Source organism: Pseudochaenichthys georgianus, chromosome 3 (genome assembly GCF_902827115.2).
Source record: "Pseudochaenichthys georgianus chromosome 3, fPseGeo1.2, whole genome shotgun sequence".
NCBI lineage: Eukaryota > Metazoa > Chordata > Actinopteri > Perciformes > Channichthyidae > Pseudochaenichthys > Pseudochaenichthys georgianus.
The window spans coordinates 37,790,924-37,809,763 of NC_047505.1; the positions used below are offsets into that span (position 1 = coordinate 37,790,924).

General features: G+C 38.2%; 1 protein-coding gene across 1 annotated transcript in view; it reads right to left on the reverse strand.

The window, feature by feature from the left end:
- The window catches only part of lipca (lipase, hepatic a), a 33,086-nt gene extending 16,383 nt beyond the window's left edge, over nucleotides 1–16,703 (reverse strand). The window contains exons 1-2 of the mRNA XM_034078522.1: nucleotides 16,625–16,703; nucleotides 3,405–3,589 (exon numbers count right to left, since the gene is read on the reverse strand). Of these exons, the coding sequence (XP_033934413.1) occupies nucleotides 3,405–3,589; nucleotides 16,625–16,703 (264 nt within the window). The remainder of the gene's footprint in view (nucleotides 1–3,404; nucleotides 3,590–16,624) is intronic.
- Between the last annotated feature and the right edge of the window lie 2,137 nt (nucleotides 16,704–18,840).

Consider the following 18,840-nt stretch of genomic DNA (forward strand, 5'->3'; position numbering starts at 1 on the left):
AAGGTAGGGTAGACATGTGGATATTATCCGGCTGAACAAAACGTGCATTTATCTAACAGGTTTGTTTCCCACAGATCTTATTTGGAGCTATTTTCTAAAATCCCATGGAGAAATCTCATTGCTTTTTTGTCGAGGGAAGCCATGCGCAGTTTACTTCCGGGTTTTAGGACGCGTCACTGCAGCTCCTTCGTCTCCTCTTCACACACCACACTTTTCGCGGCACACGTACTTACAGCCAATCAGCTCTGAATGATGTGAGATGACGTATGGTGGGGATGGCAGCTCTATGCCCCTCTGGTCATTATTTGTTTGCCACACACATTAAATAGGAAAATATTCTGAGCATGCGCAGTGTAGTTTTTGCAGTCACCATTGACATAGACAGTAAGAGGGAGGGGCAGGATCAGGTTTTGTCCCACATGGCTCTAAACAGCTCAATAGGCACACACTGTAGACACTAATTAGAAGAACACAGACTAAAACAGCAATGTACAGACGAATCAGATGATTAAACATGATCTTAAAATATATTTAATATATTTTGAAATTTATTTTTTTGCATTTTTTTGTAATCATTATTTTTAATACTTTCTGCTGACACTAGGTGGGGCTGTGCCCTAATGACCAGTCGCCACTGCATGCGTGTGCCCACTAGCTGCTTCCTTTACTGGAGTTACAACTGGAGCGGCGAGTGGGGAATTAGCACGGTTACCATTAATTATAATAATAATTCCTTGCATTTATTATAGCGCTTTTTCCAGTGCTCAAAGCGCTTTACAGATACACATTACACATATTTTTTTATACATGCAATGGTCACTGTGGACAATACCCACAGGAGCAAGTTCAGGTGAAGTGTCTTGCCCAAGGACACAACAGCTTTACAAACGCAGCAGCGGCGGGTTTCACCCCTTGATCTGATGATCATTGCACAGGCGCTTTTACAAGTACACATTGATATGGAAGTGTGGAATTGTGGAGAGAAGTGCTTCAGACGGTGCTGGCGCCTGAGCCGTGGGATCATTCGGCAGGCATTGCAGGACGGGGAATGGTTCACGCTGTCCGTGGCGTGGTCAGGCCCCAAACACTCGAAATAAAAGCGCGATTAAGCCAGGGCATGTAGGACAGGGCCGGGGAATCCATGACAGGTAACTTTCTTTCTAATTTCTTTCACGTTATTTGCTCACTTGTTTATCCTGCTCGCTGAAGAGAAAAGGATGACATTCAGGAGGCGTGGCCACTTTATATACTGTGGGCCTGCGCGCATATTCAGGTAGGCTCGCCTCGATTGGCCGGCTACGTTTATGTATCTCAGTAGGTGAATGTTCGCATAGCGTGATTTAGAGTAGTACCCATAGAGTCCAGTAGAGGGCGGAGCCTGTGTAAGATATAACCAACCAAGGTAACAACCTCTCCGCCGCCCAACCTTATCACCTGAATCTCCTCCTAGAGCACAATTTGGAGCTTTCACACCGGAGTACTTTTCCCAGGAATAGTTCCGATAGTTCCTGGGATCTTGTGTTCACACCAAAAAGATCTGGAACTAGAACTTTTTATCGGGAACCTTTCCACCCCTTTTCAGTCCCTGCTAGAGAGGTGGTACTTTCCTGGGGAGGAAAAGCTTCCAATTTATGATTGGCAGGGAGAATTGCCAACCATGCCCCGCAAAAAAGCCATTTTATTTGCTCGCATTAGCATTATTAGCATTAGCCCAGCGCACCAACGGAGAGGGACTAACTTATGGCAACACAAAATAAAACGTGGGAGCGGTGGAGTGATGAGGAGGTGTTGGCGCTTCTGTTGATTTACCCGGGACTTCGGGTGGCGATTTACTGCCACCCGGGACTTTGGGTGGCGATTTACTGCCAACCGAAGCCGGACTCCGGGACTTCGGGTGGCAGTATACGTCGTGAAGTTGTTTGCGGCCTGCCAGTAAACCCAAAGCAGAAGAAGAAGAAGTGACGTCAGCGGCTTCATTTGCCTAATCCTCCCTTATGGATTTATTCCGGTGTGAACGCGATCTACTAGATAGTTCAGGAATTAAAGAGTTCTGGGGAATTAAGTTCCGGGAACTATTCCTGGGAAAAGTACTTGGTGTGAAAACGCCTCTTAGCCGCTTTCGCCCAGCCAATCAGAAATTGGAACTTTTTTCTCCCCAGAAAAGTACCTGCTCTCTGGCAGGGACTGACACTAGGCGCATTCACACCGCAGTACTTTTCCCACAAAGGTTCATGAGAACTTAGTTCATGAGAACTCTTTTGTCGAGTTCACACCAAAAAGAGCCGGTACTAAAATTAGTTCATGAGAACCTTTTTACCCCCTTTTCAGTCCCTGCTAGAGAGCAGGGACTTTCGTGGGAGAAAAAGGTTCCTATGTCTGATTGGCTGGGCAGATTGCAAACCACGCCCCGTAAAACTCCCAAAATGTTTTGTGAAGCCGCCATTTTATTATCCTCGCATTAGCATTATTATCATTAGCCCAGCGCAGAAACGCAGAGAGACTAACTTATGGCAACTCAAAATAAAACATGGGAGCGGTGGAGATGAGGAGGTGTCGGCGTTCTGACGATTTACTCGGAAGGCTTCAGTAGAAGCTGCTGGGAGTCCCAGCAGCTTCTACTGGAGCCAGTCCCCAACTCCGGGGACTTCGGCCGGGGACTTTGGGCGGCAGTATACGCCGTGAAGTGGTTTGCGGCCTGCCAGTAAACCCAAAGCAGAAGAAGAAGAAGTGACGTCAGCGGCTTAATTTGCCTAATCCTCCCCCAGGGACTTATTCCGGTGTGAACACGATCTGTACTTAGTTCATGAGAACTAAAGAGTTCTCATGAACTAAGTTCTCATGAACCTTTGTGGGAAAAGTACTGCGGTGTGAATGCGCCTAAGGGGGAAAAAGTTCTCATGAACTAAGTTCTCTCTTTTTGGTGTGAACGCAAAATCCCAGGAACTATCGGAACTAAAAGGGAAAAGTACGGGGAAAGCGCCTATTGTGTTATTTTTGACCAAATATCTCCCAGAGGGGCGTGGGGAGTGGCTCCTTATTTTCATCGAAAGTAACAGAGAATCACTTTTGAAACGGGGCCAAACGCAAGAAACATGTTTTGTATATCACTGAGAACTATAATATATTGATGAAAAAGAGTATAATAGGGGACCTATAAAGTTATGATGTGTAACTTAAATGATGTCAGTTTGAAAGGCAACTTTATTTATATAGTACTTTTCAACACAAGGCAATTCAAAGTGCTTTAAAGGAGTTATAAATGTTTCCTTCACATTGATGTCGTGGATTTATGTGAACATTAACATCTGAAACTATGCCAGCAGCAATTCCTCCACTCTGGCCTGAGTTCCATGTTTTGTAAGCAGTGGCTCAAGTCAGTGAAGTGGAAGAAAGGTTGACCTTACCGACCACCCGTGAGTGATGATGATGAGGGGATTACTGCTGTTGAAGCCACAGGAGGTGAGAGTGTGCAGCTGCAGAGGGTCCAGTGTGCAGTTGTCCTCACCTTCTAAAAACATCCTAAAGATTGAGCTGGTGACGTAGGACTCTTTCAGCGCCAGGACTATGCTCTGCTCGGTGTTCACTGCTCCTGGGAAATCCAACAGCAGAGGGGTCATCTGTTTTTTCTTCGTGGTTACTTTGCATATCGGATCATACTGAGGTACTGCATGTGTTTACTCTGAGGTGAATGATTACAAATAACGTGGCAATTCAGATTATAAGTCCAATCAAGAGCAGGGGAGTTTTTTTGTATCATTCATTCATTTAATTATTTGAGAGCTAAAGGGAATACACTTCCTGTTGAGGCCCACTGGGAGTACAGGCTAAATAACGGTCTGTGTTTCCCGCCATGCAGACCTCTTTGGCAAATACACACAGATAATACTTCACAAAAACTCCCTTCATGTGAATCTATGCCAGACTCTTGTCGTAATTTGCTTATATAAATCCTCCCCCCTTAACATGTTTAAAACCACAGCCCACAGTCACTCACAAGCTTTATAGATCCTTCTCCAAAGGTAATCTATCACTACCACTCCTTTAAGCTTCGTCATTGATTCTTGTCGAGTATATTTATTATTCTATCGTTTTAATGTTAGAAAGCCAGGTGCCTAAACGCTCAGTGATACAGTTTCCATCTGATGAGCTCTGGTTGCTGATATGAAAACATTTCGACAGTGAAAGTAATGAAAACTAATTATCATGCCATCATTTACCCCTCTGCTCGTTAAATCCCACGTGTTCCTTGGTGTGTCTCTTTACTTTTACGACTGTTTATTCATAAGAACATAGAGAGCAATTAAATATGGTCTGACTCGGTAAGAGAGCACAAGAGTGTACTTTAAATCTCACTAGTAGTAATACAAATGCCACTTCAATCTCATTAGTATGCAGAAAAAGTGACAGGTCGCCCCGCCCCTTTTCGACCGGAAGTCCCGCCTTATTTGACCGGAAGTCCCGCCTTTTTATTTTATTTTGAAACCGGAAGTCCCGCCTCGTTCGACCGGAAGTCCCGCCTCGTTCGACCGGATGTCCCGCCCCCGCTTCCGGCGGATGTCCCGCCCCCGCTTCCGGTTTTCAAAATAAAAATAAATTAAAATTAAAAAAATGAGAAAAATAAAATGCCGTTGTTTTCAATCAATTAATATGCCTAGGATATATGTCCCGCCTCCTTACCACTTCCTGTGTGGTTAATCCTGTATACAGTATCGAATGTAACTTACAAATACTTGCAAATAACATGAAATTAATCAAAAGTAAGGCATCTTAAAAACATATATTTAAACCTCTCTGTTTTTGCAAACAGGACATGACAGGACATGAGGGGAGAGAACATATGGTGGAGGAGGGGGAACACACACACACACACACACACACACTTTCCCCGCCCCTCTCCCTCTGTCTAAATAAAAAGCCATCGTCTTTAGTCACTCTTAAATATTTTTCAAGTCGAGAGAAAATGGCCAAGAGACGTCTTGATATGAATTTAATCAGCGAGACACCGGTGACAACTTACAGCCATCCGTTGGGTGCTCCAAATCAAAGTAAAGCATATAAAAAACAGATATTTTAAAAAGTCAGCCTTTTTGCTAGAGGATAAGGGAGGGGGAAAACCCCAAACCCCCTATGGAGAAGTCATAAACCCCCTATGGAGACAAACATGTTGTAAACAGAGGGAGGTAGGTAGGTAATATACTTAAATATATATATATAGAAAGTCAGAGAATATTTATCAGAGGATAAACCATATACATTTGTACAAGTCGACACTGGTGCATTTTGTAAGAAAACAGAGTTTTCGTACTCAGACCGCTGCAACAATTTCAAGCAGATCTGTGATATGCAGTCGCTGTCCGAATATAATGATGGTTTTAATTATTTATTAACAGTCATAAATGTATTTAGAAAAACCTGTGCTCAAACATTAAAGAAAAAGAAGGGTAAGGTTACCAAAGCTTTTTGATACAGTTTTTAACACACAGCGAGATCCCTAAAAAGTGTTTCAAAACTTGTTGAAGAAAAAACGGTATACAATATTATATATATATATATATATATATATATATATATATAACCGCCATTGACATAAAGGCATGTATGGTAGAAAGATTTAACCGTACGCTGAAAACTAAAATGTGGAGGTATTTTACAGCTAAAAACACTCCTAGACCTATGATAGTGTTTTTTATGTATGACAACTTTACAACTGGTAGAAAGTTAAGTACTTTTTCTGAGCAGATTTTCTTTAAGACTGTGACTCTTAACACACCAACCCCCCGAGAGCCAGACATACTCATCCCCTTTTCAACGTATTTTGTTTTTGTCTTTCTCGCTTTTTTTCCATTATATTTTTGAAAAAACTACATAGTGATTGCTAGCAAAAATACAACATGCAACTAATACATTATACAATATTACGACTTTTGGCGATATTTTCAACACAATATACTTGTACCTTTCTTTTTTTTTTTTGTAGGACTTCAAGATATGTTGCATGTCATGCATAAACACGGTGTCATCTTTCTTGAAACTGACGTGCTGTCCGTTTTACAAACAAGTTATGTTTATGCTTTTTCATCCTCTGAATGTTCCTCCCCGTCCCTCTTCACAATAACAATCAAGGTGGATCTGTGAAATGAAACACCTCTTCCCAAAGCGTGACTACCCTATTGAGGGCATGCAGTAGAGGCAGTAGGGCAGTAGGGTCTAAATCGATGGGCCAGATATACTAACATGCAGAATGTACGGTATGTTTGCAAAAGACTAACCATTTATCCAGTTCAAGCTGTCTTTAAGATGTGACATAGCGCTCTGACTATTTCCCGTAAAATCGTGACAAACTATTACTTGTTCTTACATTTGACCTCTTGCTGCTTGGTTGAAAATGATAGATGAAAAAGAACTTTTTTAAAAAGAGTCAAACCACAAATGTTTTAAGATTGTTACAAAATGTAAAAAATAAAAAAGGTCTGGAGACAAAATTAATTCAGGTGACTCTGGCTTTATTAGGACAACAAACATATAATACAAATGGGTTAGGGGTTAAATATAACCATAGTGGACTTAATAATCTAACAAAATACTTTTATCTGAATAAATTTGTTCTTTTTAAGAGCACTTTTTGAAATTATTTATTTATTATTTCAGTGGAACAATCCAGTGTTTGTTAACATTAACGCTTTCTTCTCTTTTTCTTGTGTTACTAAGATACTTTTAAACACACTTTGGTGTATGCAACACTTGTTCAGATAAAACAAGGTTTTTTCTTTTCTGATAAACTTACATATTTTAGTTATTTTATGTTACCAAGATACTTTGAGATACACCCTGATGTACACAACACTTAACAAAGGGTATAATATGAAGTAGTTGGTAAGGAAGGGGTTTTTCTTTAAGGGTGCAAAACTTTTAGAACAGGGTAAAATATTCATTAATTTGTATTGAATTGAGTTTTCTTTTTTTGATTTTCAACATACTATATGACTTTTACATATTTCTGACGTACTATACTTTTTTTTTTTGACTTTTTTCTGTAGAATCTTGACAAAACTATTACTTGTTCTTAAATGATGACCTATTGCTGGAGATGAGATGAAAAAGCTACAACGCTTAAAGAACTTTTTTCTAAAAAACTCTCAACTCTACACTGACTCCCCCCACTCAACGCAATAAGTCCCACCCCACTCAGCAAATCATCTAAAACGAAGGACCCCATCAAGACGACCGTTGAAAACTAGCCATGGATCTGAGAAAAACCAAGTCTGATGTAGCCTACCCTTATTATCACCAGGATAATGGATATGGGCTTAATGACTGGATGGTACAAAGTAGGGGAGAGGATGTTCCCGAAGAAGAGCTCTCCTCTATATGTAATAGTATTGTAAACGAAACATTTAAAGTGGTCCCGGAATCTTCATTTTTCAGAAACATTCTGTAACATTACCGAAGAAATTACACTTACTCTTTTTCTTGTGTTACCAAGATACTTTTAGATACAGTTTGGTGTCTGAAAACTGAAACTGGGTGAATATAAAGTACTTTATAAGGAATTCGGATTCTTTTAAAGGCAGATTTTGGCTTTTTTCTCTTGCCAAGATACTTTTAGACACACTTTGAGGGATGCAAAACCTTAAAACTAGAAAATGAAGTACAGTCTGATTAGATTTTTTCTTAAAGACTGTTTCTCTAAAAGGTAAGTTTGTGATTTTAACAATTTTCCCTGACACTTGGCAGATTTGTGTGTAATTCTATCACAAAGGAACTGTAAGATACACTTTTTATGTATGCAAAACCTTAAACTTATTTTTTTTTTTTTTTTGAAAATAAAATACTTTGTCTGAATACATTTTCTTTAAAGGCACTTTTTTTATTTTAACGCTATTTCAGTGGAAAAATACAGTTTTGTTGACATCAAGGCTTTTTTTCTCTTTTCTTGTGTTACTAAGATACTTTTAGACACACTTTGATGTATGCAACACTTGTTCAGTTAAACAATGGGTTTTTTTTTCTGATAAACTTACATATTTTAGTTATTTTATGTTACCAAGATACTTTGAGATACACCCTGATGTACGCAACACTTAACAAAAGGGTATAATATGAAGTACTTGGTAAGGAAGGGGTTTTTCTTTAAGGGTGTAAAACTTTAGAACAGGGTAAAATATTCATTAAATTGTATTGAATTGAGTTTTCTTTTTTGATTTTCAACATACTATTTGTACACAATGACTTTTCCATATTTCTGATAAACTATACTTTTTCCGTAAAATCATGACAAACTATTACTTATTCTTAAATTTCACCTATTGCTGGAGATGAGATGAAAAAGCTACAACGCTTAAAGAACTTTTTTTCTAAAAACTCTCAATTCTATAATTGACTCCCCCATTCAACGCAATGAGCCCCACCCTCCACTCAGCAAATCTTCTAAAACGAAGGACCTCACTAAGACGATCGTTGTAAACTAGCCATGGAGCAGAGAAAAGCCAAGACTCCCCCCGCGAGTTGCAGTCAGGAACAGAGTCCACCAGCGACACCACCATGTGGGAAACCCGAATCTTGCAGTACTACTGCTGCTGATGCTACTCCTCGGGTCAAGAAGTCTCGGTTTAGGGACACAGTGAAATCGGAATTGTTTTATATTCTGGAGATGGTGATGTATCGGTACAGAAAAGAAATCTGCAAAGAATGCCGACGCAGTAACCCCGACCAGAGGCAACACGATTGTCGGAATGACATGCCCGATTTCTTCTTCAGAAACAATTACAAAGCGTTAATGAAAAGACTTTGGCTCGCCGACTTCATTGCAGTGATTGACCAGAGTCTTATTGAAAAAGGCATTTGCGAGGATAAACTGAGGATAGGACGCGCTTCGGAAGCCTTTCTGCACAAGCTTGTAAAATGCAGATGCCTCAAGGAGAGACTTGAAATATCCATACAGAGTTGGATGGAGAAGAAGAAGAAGACTAACAAACAGCAGTCGGGTGGAGAAGAAGCCAGGGACTTGTTCAATGCAGTGACTTTTTTCTTTAAGTAAAATAAAAATGGGAAACTACTATGCAAAACGCTCTGTATATATTGATCATAATGTAGTCCTTACCCGTTTAATAAGTGTGATGATGGGGACGATTGAAAACAGAATGAGTAGTGACCCCCGTGTAAGCAGAATGGCTGAAGTTTGTAAACTAGAAGACATTTTGGATATCGTTCGTTCTGGCAGTACTATTCCGGGTCATTGGGAAATGATTGTAAACGAAACATTTAAAGTGGTCCTGGAATCTTCATTTTCCGAAACATTCTGTAACATTATCTCAGAAATGAAACAAACATCAACAGTGTATCATGTGCTCTCATTGTATGCTCTGTTTGTAGATGTAATGCATCTTTGCGTCGAAAACAGCATAGATGTGAATATTTTGACTGAAGTGAAAAAACTCCATCACGATATCTCCAGTAATATGGGGAATTCTAAGCTGGAGACTGTCCTGGGGATGTTACAATCAGTATAACTATTGATTTTGCGTGTGAAAAAATAAAAAGTGGTTTTTTACATCTAAAAACTGTTGTCATCATTTTAGCAAGGGGAGCGTGTCTGATACATGTGTATTACAGTCCTTCTTGTTGTGTTTTTCAGTGTTTTCTGTGTGTCTGTACACACAAAGCACGCGTCATTATCTACTTTTCAGCTTTTATATACAAAGTGTATCTTTCAGTAACTTCACCAGAGAATTTAAGCATAAATCTGTCAAATGTTCAAAACAGCCTTGTTTCACTGAAATACCCTCAAAATGACAAACTGCCATTATTACGAAATCTCCTCAAACAGAGTACTTTCTACAGATGAAGCCTTCCCACTCAACGCAATATGTCCCACCCACTCAGCAAATCATATAAAACTAAGGACGACCGTTAAAAACTAGCCATGGATCTGAGAAAAACCAAGTCTGATGTAGCCTGCCCTTATTATCACCAGGATAATGGATATGGGCTTAATGACTGGATGTTACAAAGTAGGGGAGAGGATGTCCCCGAAGAAGAGCTCTCATCTATATCATATCCATGTAAGGTTTTTAGGACAAAAGAGGACCATGATAACATGACATATGAAGAATATCTTTCTTTAAAAGATGGTATTATAGATAACCTTTATAGAAACAGTATATCTCATACCACTCGCCAAGATCGCAAACGACAATTAGCAGAAAAGAATAGAAAAAGTAAAGAAAAACGAAGAAAAAGCAACATGAAAAGGAGAAGAAAAATTAAAAGCAAACGCAGAATGCGAATGAAAAGAAAAGGGAGGACGGAAAACTAAAAAGACAAAAAGAAGGAAGGTGAAAAGAAAAAGAAACAAAGTGAAGAAATTTAAACTAGAGGATGGTGTTGTAGAGCCATTACCGGATCATAATAATCTTATAGATCATCTCCCGCTAACCGACTGCTGCGAATGTGTTGAACAAATACCAAAAGCAATGGCAGAACTTTGCTTCAGTATAATGAGAGAAAAAGCGCGATACTGTGGAATTGCCCAAATTGGCGAAAGTGCCAGAATATGTATTAAAAGACTGTTGGAGGATCTCTATTCTAGTGTCGGTTGTCATTACAGCGAAGGATACGCCAAAACGTGTGACGACATAGACAAAGCTTTTGAAGACAATTATATGGTACCTGTCCTTACAGCTAAACAAATCCTACGCCAGGTATTCAACAGACCACAAGAAGCACAAGAAGCCCCAGAAAGGATTACATTCAGAGCTAATAATGGAGAAACCGAAGAAGAAGCAAAGCAGATTATAATCGTTGCGGGTGAAAGGATAGAGAATTTACATGTGATGTTAATGCATTTATCTGATATAAAAAATGCTTTCGTATACTTCCAAGAGACCCCTAAACATCTACTTGGACTGTGTGAATTGAACGACATACCGATCACTGTCATTGAACCGCGGAGAGAAGCAGCAGTGCAAATCGTTAAGTCTATTACCTTGTATGCACTACGACATTAACTTGGTAAAATGTAATATGTTTTCTATGAATTGTGTTGAATGTTGTGTTTTTTCAATTAAACAACCATTACACAATGAAAATGTGTTTTATTTTTTTTGCTTTCATATATAGTAATAGTATTGTAAACGAAACATTTATAGTGTATCATGTGCTTTCATTGTATGCTCTATTTTTTGACAATTCCACAGTATCGCGCTTTTTCTCTCATTATACTGAAGCAAAGTTCTGCCATTGCTTTTGGTATTTGTTCAACACATTCGCAGCAGTCGGTTAGCGGGAGATGATCTATAAGATTATTATGATCCGGTAATGGCTCTACAACACCATCCTCTAGTTTAAATTTCTTCACTTTGTTTCTTTTTCTTTTCACCTTCCTTCTTTTTGTCTTTTTAGTTTTCCGTCCTCCCTTTTCTTTTCATTCGCATTCTGCGTTTGCTTTTAATTTTTCTTCTCCTTTTCATGTTGCTTTTTCTTCGTTTTTCTTTACTTTTTCTATTCTTTTCTGCTAATTGTCGTTTGCGATCTTGGCGAGTGGTATGAGATATACTGTTTCTATAAAGGTTATCTATAATACCATCTTTTAAAGAAAGATATTCTTCATATGTCATGTTATCATGGTCCTCTTTTGTCCTAAAAACCTTACATGGATATGATATAGATGAGAGCTCTTCTTCGGGGACATCCTCTCCCCTACTTTGTAACATCCAGTCATTAAGCCCATATCCATTATCCTGGTGATAATAAGGGCAGGCTACATCAGACTTGGTTTTTCTCAGATCCATGGCTAGTTTTTAACGGTCGTCCTTAGTTTTATATGATTTGCTGAGTGGGTGGGACATATTGCATTGAGTGGGAAGGCTTCATCTGTAGAAAGTACTCTGTTTGAGGAGATTTCGTAATAATGGCAGTTTGTCATTTTGAGGGTATTTCAGTGAAACAAGGCTGTTTTGAACATTTGACAGATTTATGCTTAAATTCTCTGGTAAAGTTACTGAAAGATACACTTTGTATATAAAAGCTGAAAAGTAGATAATGACGCGTGCTTTGTGTGTACAGACACACAGAAAACACTGAAAAACACAACAAGAAGGACTGTAATACACATGTATCAGACACGCTCCCCTTGCTAAAATGATGACAACAGTTTTTAGATGTAAAAAACCACTTTTTTTATTTTTTCACACGCAAAATCAATAGTTATACTGATTGTAGCATCCCCAGGACAGTCTCCAGCTTAGAATTCCCCATATTACTGGAGATATCGTGATGGAGTTTTTTCACTTCAGTCAAAATATTCACGTCTATGCTGTTTTCGACGCAAAGATGCATTACATCTACAAACAGAGCATACAATGAGAGCACATGATACACTGTTGATGTTTGTTTCATTTCTGAGATAATGTTACAGAATGTTTCGGAAAATGAAGATTCCAGGACCACTTTAAATGTTTCGTTTACAATCATTTCCCAATGACCCGGAATAGTACTGCCAGAACGAACGATATCCAAAATGTCTTCTAGTTTACAAACTTCAGCCATTCTGCTTACACGGGGGTCACTACTCATTCTGTTTTCAATCGTCCCCATCATCACACTTATTAAACGGGTAAGGACTACATTATGATCAATATATACAGAGCGTTTTGCATAGTAGTTTCCCATTTTTATTGTACTTAAAGAAAAAAGTCACTGCATTGAACAAGTAATAGTTTTGTCAAGATTCTACAGAAAAAAGTCAAAAAAAAAAAGTATAGTACGTCAGAAATATGTAAAAGTCATATAGTATGTTGAAAATCAAAAAAAGAAAACTCAATTCAATACAAATTAATGAATATTTTACCCTGTTCTAAAAGTTTTGCACCCTTAAAGAAAAACCCCTTCCTTACCAACTACTTCATATTATACCCTTTGTTAAGTGTTGTGTACATCAGGGTGTATCTCAAAGTATCTTGGTAACACAAGAAAAAGAGAAGAAAGCGTTAATGTTAACAAACACTGGATTGTTCCACTGAAATAATAAATAAATAATTTCAAAAAGTGCTCTTAAAAAGAACAAATGTATTCAGATAAAAGTATTTTGTTAGATTATTAAGTCCACTATGGTTATATTTAACCCCTAACCCATTTGTATTATATGTTTGTTGTCCTAATAAAGCCAGAGTCACCTGAATTAATTTTGTCTCCAGACCTTTTTTATTTTTTACATTTTGTAACAATCTTAAAACATTTGTGGTTTGACTCTTTTTAAAAAAGTTCTTTTTCATCTATCATTTTCAACCAAGCAGCAAGAGGTCAAATGTAAGAACAAGTAATAGTTTGTCACGATTTTACGGGAAATAGTCAGAGCGCTATGTCACATCTTAAAGACAGCTTGAACTGGATAAATGGTTAGTCTTTTGCAAACATACCGTACGTTCTGCATGTTAGTATATCTGGCCCATCGATTTAGACCCTACTGCCCTACTGCCCCTACTGCATGCCCTCAATAGGGTAGTCACGCTTTGGGAAGAGGTGTTTCATTTCACAGATCCACCTTGATTGTTATTGTGAAGAGGGACGGGGAGGAACATTCAGAGGATGAAGAAGCATAAACATAACTTGTTTGTAAAACGGACAGCACGTCAGTTTCAAGAAAGATGACACCGTGTTTATGCATGACATGCAACATATCTTGAAGTCCTACAAAAAAAAAAAAAAAAGGTATCGCCAAAAGTCGTAATATTGTATAATGTATTAGTTGCATGTTGTATTTTTGCTAGCAATCACTATGTAGTTTTTTCAAAAATATAATGGAAAAAAAGCGAGAAAGACAAAAACAAAATACGTTGAAAAGGGGATGAGTATGTCTGGCTCTCGGGGGGTTGGTGTGTTAAGAGTCACAGTCTTAAAGAAAATCTGCTCAGAAAAAGTACTTAACTTTCTACCAGTTGTAAAGTTGTCATACATAAAAAACACTATCATAGGTCTAGGAGTGTTTTTAGCTGTAAAATACCTCCACATTTTAGTTTTCAGCGTACGGTTAAATCTTTCTACCATACATGCCTTTATGTCAATGGCGGTTATATATATATATATATATATATATAATATTGTATACCGTTTTTTCTTCAACAAGTTTTGAAAAACTTTATTAAAGAATTCTTTCCCCTCAGCTGTTTGTAACTTTTTAGGGATCTCGCTGTGTGTTAAAAACTGTATCAAAAAGCTTTGGTAACCTTACCCTTCTTTTTCTTTAATGTTTGAGCACAGGTTTTTCTAAATACATTTATGACTGTTAATAAATAATTAAAACCATCATTATATTCGGACAGCGACTGCATATCACATAGATCTGCTTGAAATTGTTGCAGCGATCTGAGTACGAAAACTCTGTTTTCTTACAAAATGCACCAGTGTCGACTTGTACAAATGTATATGGTTTATCCTCTGATAAATATTCTCTGACTTTCTATATATATATATTTAAGTATATTACCTACCTACCTCCCTCTGTTTACAACATGTTTGTCTCCATAGTGGGTTTATGACTTCTCCATAGGAGGTTTGGGGTTTTCCCCCTCCCTTATCCTCTAGCAAAAAGGCTGACTTTTTAAAATATCTGTTTTTTATATGCTTTACTTTGATTTGGAGCACCCAACGGATGGCTGTAAGTTGTCACCGGTGTCTCGCTGATTAAATTCATATCAAGACGTCTCTTGGCCATTTTCTCTCGACTTGAAAAATATTTAAGAGTGACTAAAGACGATGGCTTTTTATTTAGACAGAGGGAGAGGGTGAGGGGCGGGGAAAGTGTGTGTGTGTGTGTGTGTGTGTTCCCCCTCCTCCACCATATGTTCTCTCCCCTCATGTCCTGTCATGTCCTGTTTGCAAAAACAGAGAGGTTTAAATATATGTTTTTAAGATGCCTTACTTTTGATTAATTTCATGTTATTTGGAAGTATTTGTAAGTTACATTCGATACTGTATACAGGATTAACCACACAGGAAGTGGTAAGGAGGCGGGACATATATCCTAGGCATATTAATTGATTGAAAACAACGGCATTTTATTTTTCTCATTTTTTTAATTTTAATTTATTTTTTATTTTATTTTGAAAACCGGAAGCGGGGGCGGGACATCCGCCGGAAGCGGGGGCGGGACATCCGGTCGAACGAGGCGGGACTTCCGGTCGAACGAGGCGGGACTTCCGGTTTCAAAATAAAAATAAAAAGGCGGGACTTCCGGTCAAATAAGGCGGGACTTCCGGTCGAAAAGGGGCGGGGCGACCTGTCACTTTTTCTGCATACTAATGAGATTGAAGTGGCATTTGTATTACTACTCTCACTGTAATTATTTTTAATATGGTTTCTGCCATTAAGTTGAGATCTCATGATGTTGTTTTATTAAATGTGCCAAGTGCTAGGACTGTCTTAGGGAAGAAAGCTTTTAGATGTGCAGCTCCACTAAATTGGAACAGTCTGCAAACCGGTTTAAAACTGAGCACTTTGGTTCCCCTGCATCATTTTAAAACTCAGCTGGGTGACATGCTGTTTGATACTCATGGTACCTGTCACTGTAAATAGAGTTTTGTAAACTGTACCCTGTACCTTATGTTGTATGTCATCCTTATTGTTGTTCTGTTGTTTTTATGTTATATGTGTAACTAATGTCCTGCAGGTCACCCTTGAAAAAGAGATCTTTTGATCTCAAGGGGCTTCACCTGGTTAAATAAAGGCTACAAACAAACAAACAAACAAACAAGTTGGAAAAACAACAAATGCACAGTGTTGTTTGTTTGCATGCACTGTGCTATGAAAACTTTCCTCTTAATTCAACGTTATCCTCTTGCATGTGTTCATTCACCGAAACAAATCGTTGGAAGAAAACTTTGGGGACATTATATTTACATAGTGGAAGCAAATGTTGAATCAGATTGAATAAAAAAACAAAACATTATTTTAGAAAAGTGCTAAAACCCAGCAACACGTCTTGACTGTTGGCTTATTGCATCCTCTTTATTTACAGCAACTACAAAACAGTGTCAAGTTGTGTAACAGTTCATTCACCATTCCTTGAAAACATGAATGGCATCACACATTTGTCCTTGGCCTTTCCATTTGATTTATTTTTAGACTGGAGAATTGCCAGTTGGCTTTGGCCTGATACCAAAACAGTACTCTTTTACACAAAACAAAATCAGTGTTTTACAATCTTACAAGAAAGAGATGTGAGAATACAAGGAGAGAAAGGCTCCGTCTTGTTTTTGAGTTTTGTCAGATAATGTTATCAGTTATAGTCAGTCAGGTAATTAATGTATTTAGAATCGATAGTATTCAAATTAACAATAAGACAAGATAGAACTAGAAAAATGCATACATTCCAATGATATCAGCATCATATTGTTTCAGAAAAGATAGTATGATATTTAATATGTTAAAGGAGTATAAAGGCCATACCTTTGAACTGTATTTTGCCACTCCTGTTCCAAAACTGTCACCAGAGTGGGTGATATTGATTACATGATTTGATGTGAACTGACAGTATGACGTGGCTTTTTGGGAGTCATATTATTTTGGTTTTCAATTAATGTCTTTGATCACACTTTTTTGGATAATTTATACGTAACTTATCACTCACCTTTGTGTCCTTTAATTTTCTTTCCATCATTGAGGTGATACGTGAGCAGCAAACAGCACAGGATTTTAAACCTAGTCATAGTGCTTCACAGACACCTGGGTAATCCCTTTCAACACTTCTCCCACAGGTTGAAATCTTTCCTGATGGAAAAGCAGGTAACATGGAGTCTGGTGGTGAGATCCTTTAGTCAGAAGCTCTTTCAAAGAATCCTCATTTCTGTTAGTGTGAAACGCATTGTACTGTACATAAAGAGAGGGGTCACCAGGAGTAATGGTTCGTAGATAAGGAGACTTTTGTTCCTATCCCGATTGGCTGGGGGACGGGCTATTTAGAATGCACAAATTGCATAAGAGCAAAGGTATAACTGGGCGAGCGGCGGAGCGAGCGTGATGTGAACTGAAAAGTTTTTCTGTCGCAATATCATTTAAGGAATCGTTGAGCTAGCTAGCTAGCATACATTGTCACTATCTGCTAACGTTAGCTTTAGCCTTCGTTTTCTAATAGTTTTTTTCATAGGCTATAAACGGAGGTGGTATAAGTATAGATATTGTGCTAGAGTAAAAGTAGAAGTACTCAGATCTTGTACTTTAGTAGAAGTACTCTGGTCTTGTACTTGAGTAAAAGTAGAAGTATTCAGATCTTGTACTTGAGTAAAAGTAGAAGTACTCAGATAAGTAAAAGTACTCAGATCTTGTACTCGAGTAGAAGTACTCAGATCTTGTACTTTAGCAGAAGTACTCAGATCTTGTACTTTAGTAGAAGTACTCAGATCTTGTACTTTAGTAGAAGTACTCAGATCTTGTACTTTAGTAGAAGTGGAAGTACTCAGATCTTGTACTTAATAAAAGTATAGTACTCAGATGTTGTACTTGAGTAAAAGTAGAAGTACTCAGATCTTGTACTTGAGTAAAAGTAGAAGTATTCAGATCTTGTACTTGAGTAAAAGTAGAAGTACTCAGATAAGTAAAAGTACTCAGATCTTGTACTCGAGTAGAAGTACTCAGATCTTGTACTTTAGCAGAAGTACTCAGATCTTGTACTTTAGTAGAAGTACTCAGATCTTGTACTTTAGTAGAAGTGGAAGTACTCAGATCTTGTACTTAATAAAAGTATAGTACTCAGATGTTGTACTTGAGTAAAAGTAGAAGTACTCAGATCTTGTACTTTAGTAGAAGTGGAAGTACTCAGATCTTGTACTTGAGTAAAAGTAGAAGTACTCAGATGTTGTACTTGAGTAAAAGTAGAGGTACTCAGATCTTGTACTTGAGTAAAAGTAGAAGTACTCAGATCTTGTACTTGAGTAAATGTAGAAGTACTCAGATCTTGTACTTGAGTAAAAGTAGAAGTACCAGAGGGTAGGAATACTCTGTTACAGTAAAAGTCCTGTATTCAAAATGTTACTCAAGTAAAAGTACAAAAGTATTATCATCAAAATATAGTTAAAGTAGCGACAGTAAAAGTAGTCATTGTGCAGATTGGTCCATTTCAGAATAATATATGATATGTTTTATAATGATTGATCATGAAAGTGTTCTCAAAGCTGGTAAAGGTGCAGCTAGTTTGAATGACTTTGTAGACTGCAGGGTAGCTTGTGGATTTACTCCAGGTGGAACTAAAGTCTGATTTAACACTTGATTATATTTCACATCATTCATCCACATCTGTAAAGTAACTAAAGGTATTAAATGCATGTAGTGGAGGAAAAGTACACCATGTACCTCTGAACTATAGTGGAGGAAAAGTACACCATGTACCTCTGAACTGTAGAGGAGTAGAAGTACACCATGTACCTCTGAACTGTAGAGGAGTAGAAGTACAAAGTAGCAAAACATTGAAATACTTAAATAAAGTACAAGTATCTCAAAATTGTACCTAAGTATAGTACTTGTTGAGTTTATGAACTTATTTACTTACCAGTGGCTATAAATATAGAAAGACTAACGGCCCGTCCACACAGCGGCGTGCGTTGACGCTTCCCCATTCACTTTGAATGGGGTGACGTCACTTTTAGCCGAAATGCATCGTGGGAAGCGACGTGGAGCGTAGCTGGCGTGGCTCGCTGCAAAAGTTGAGCAATGTTCAACTTTTGACGCCTCGGTGAGGCGTCAGCCAATCGAATCATATGCCAGTACAAGCTCTAGCCAATCAAACCGCTGCTTGTGTGTCAGGGGCGGGAGATTCATGTGATTGGTTGTTGGTCGAGTTTCAGACACGCC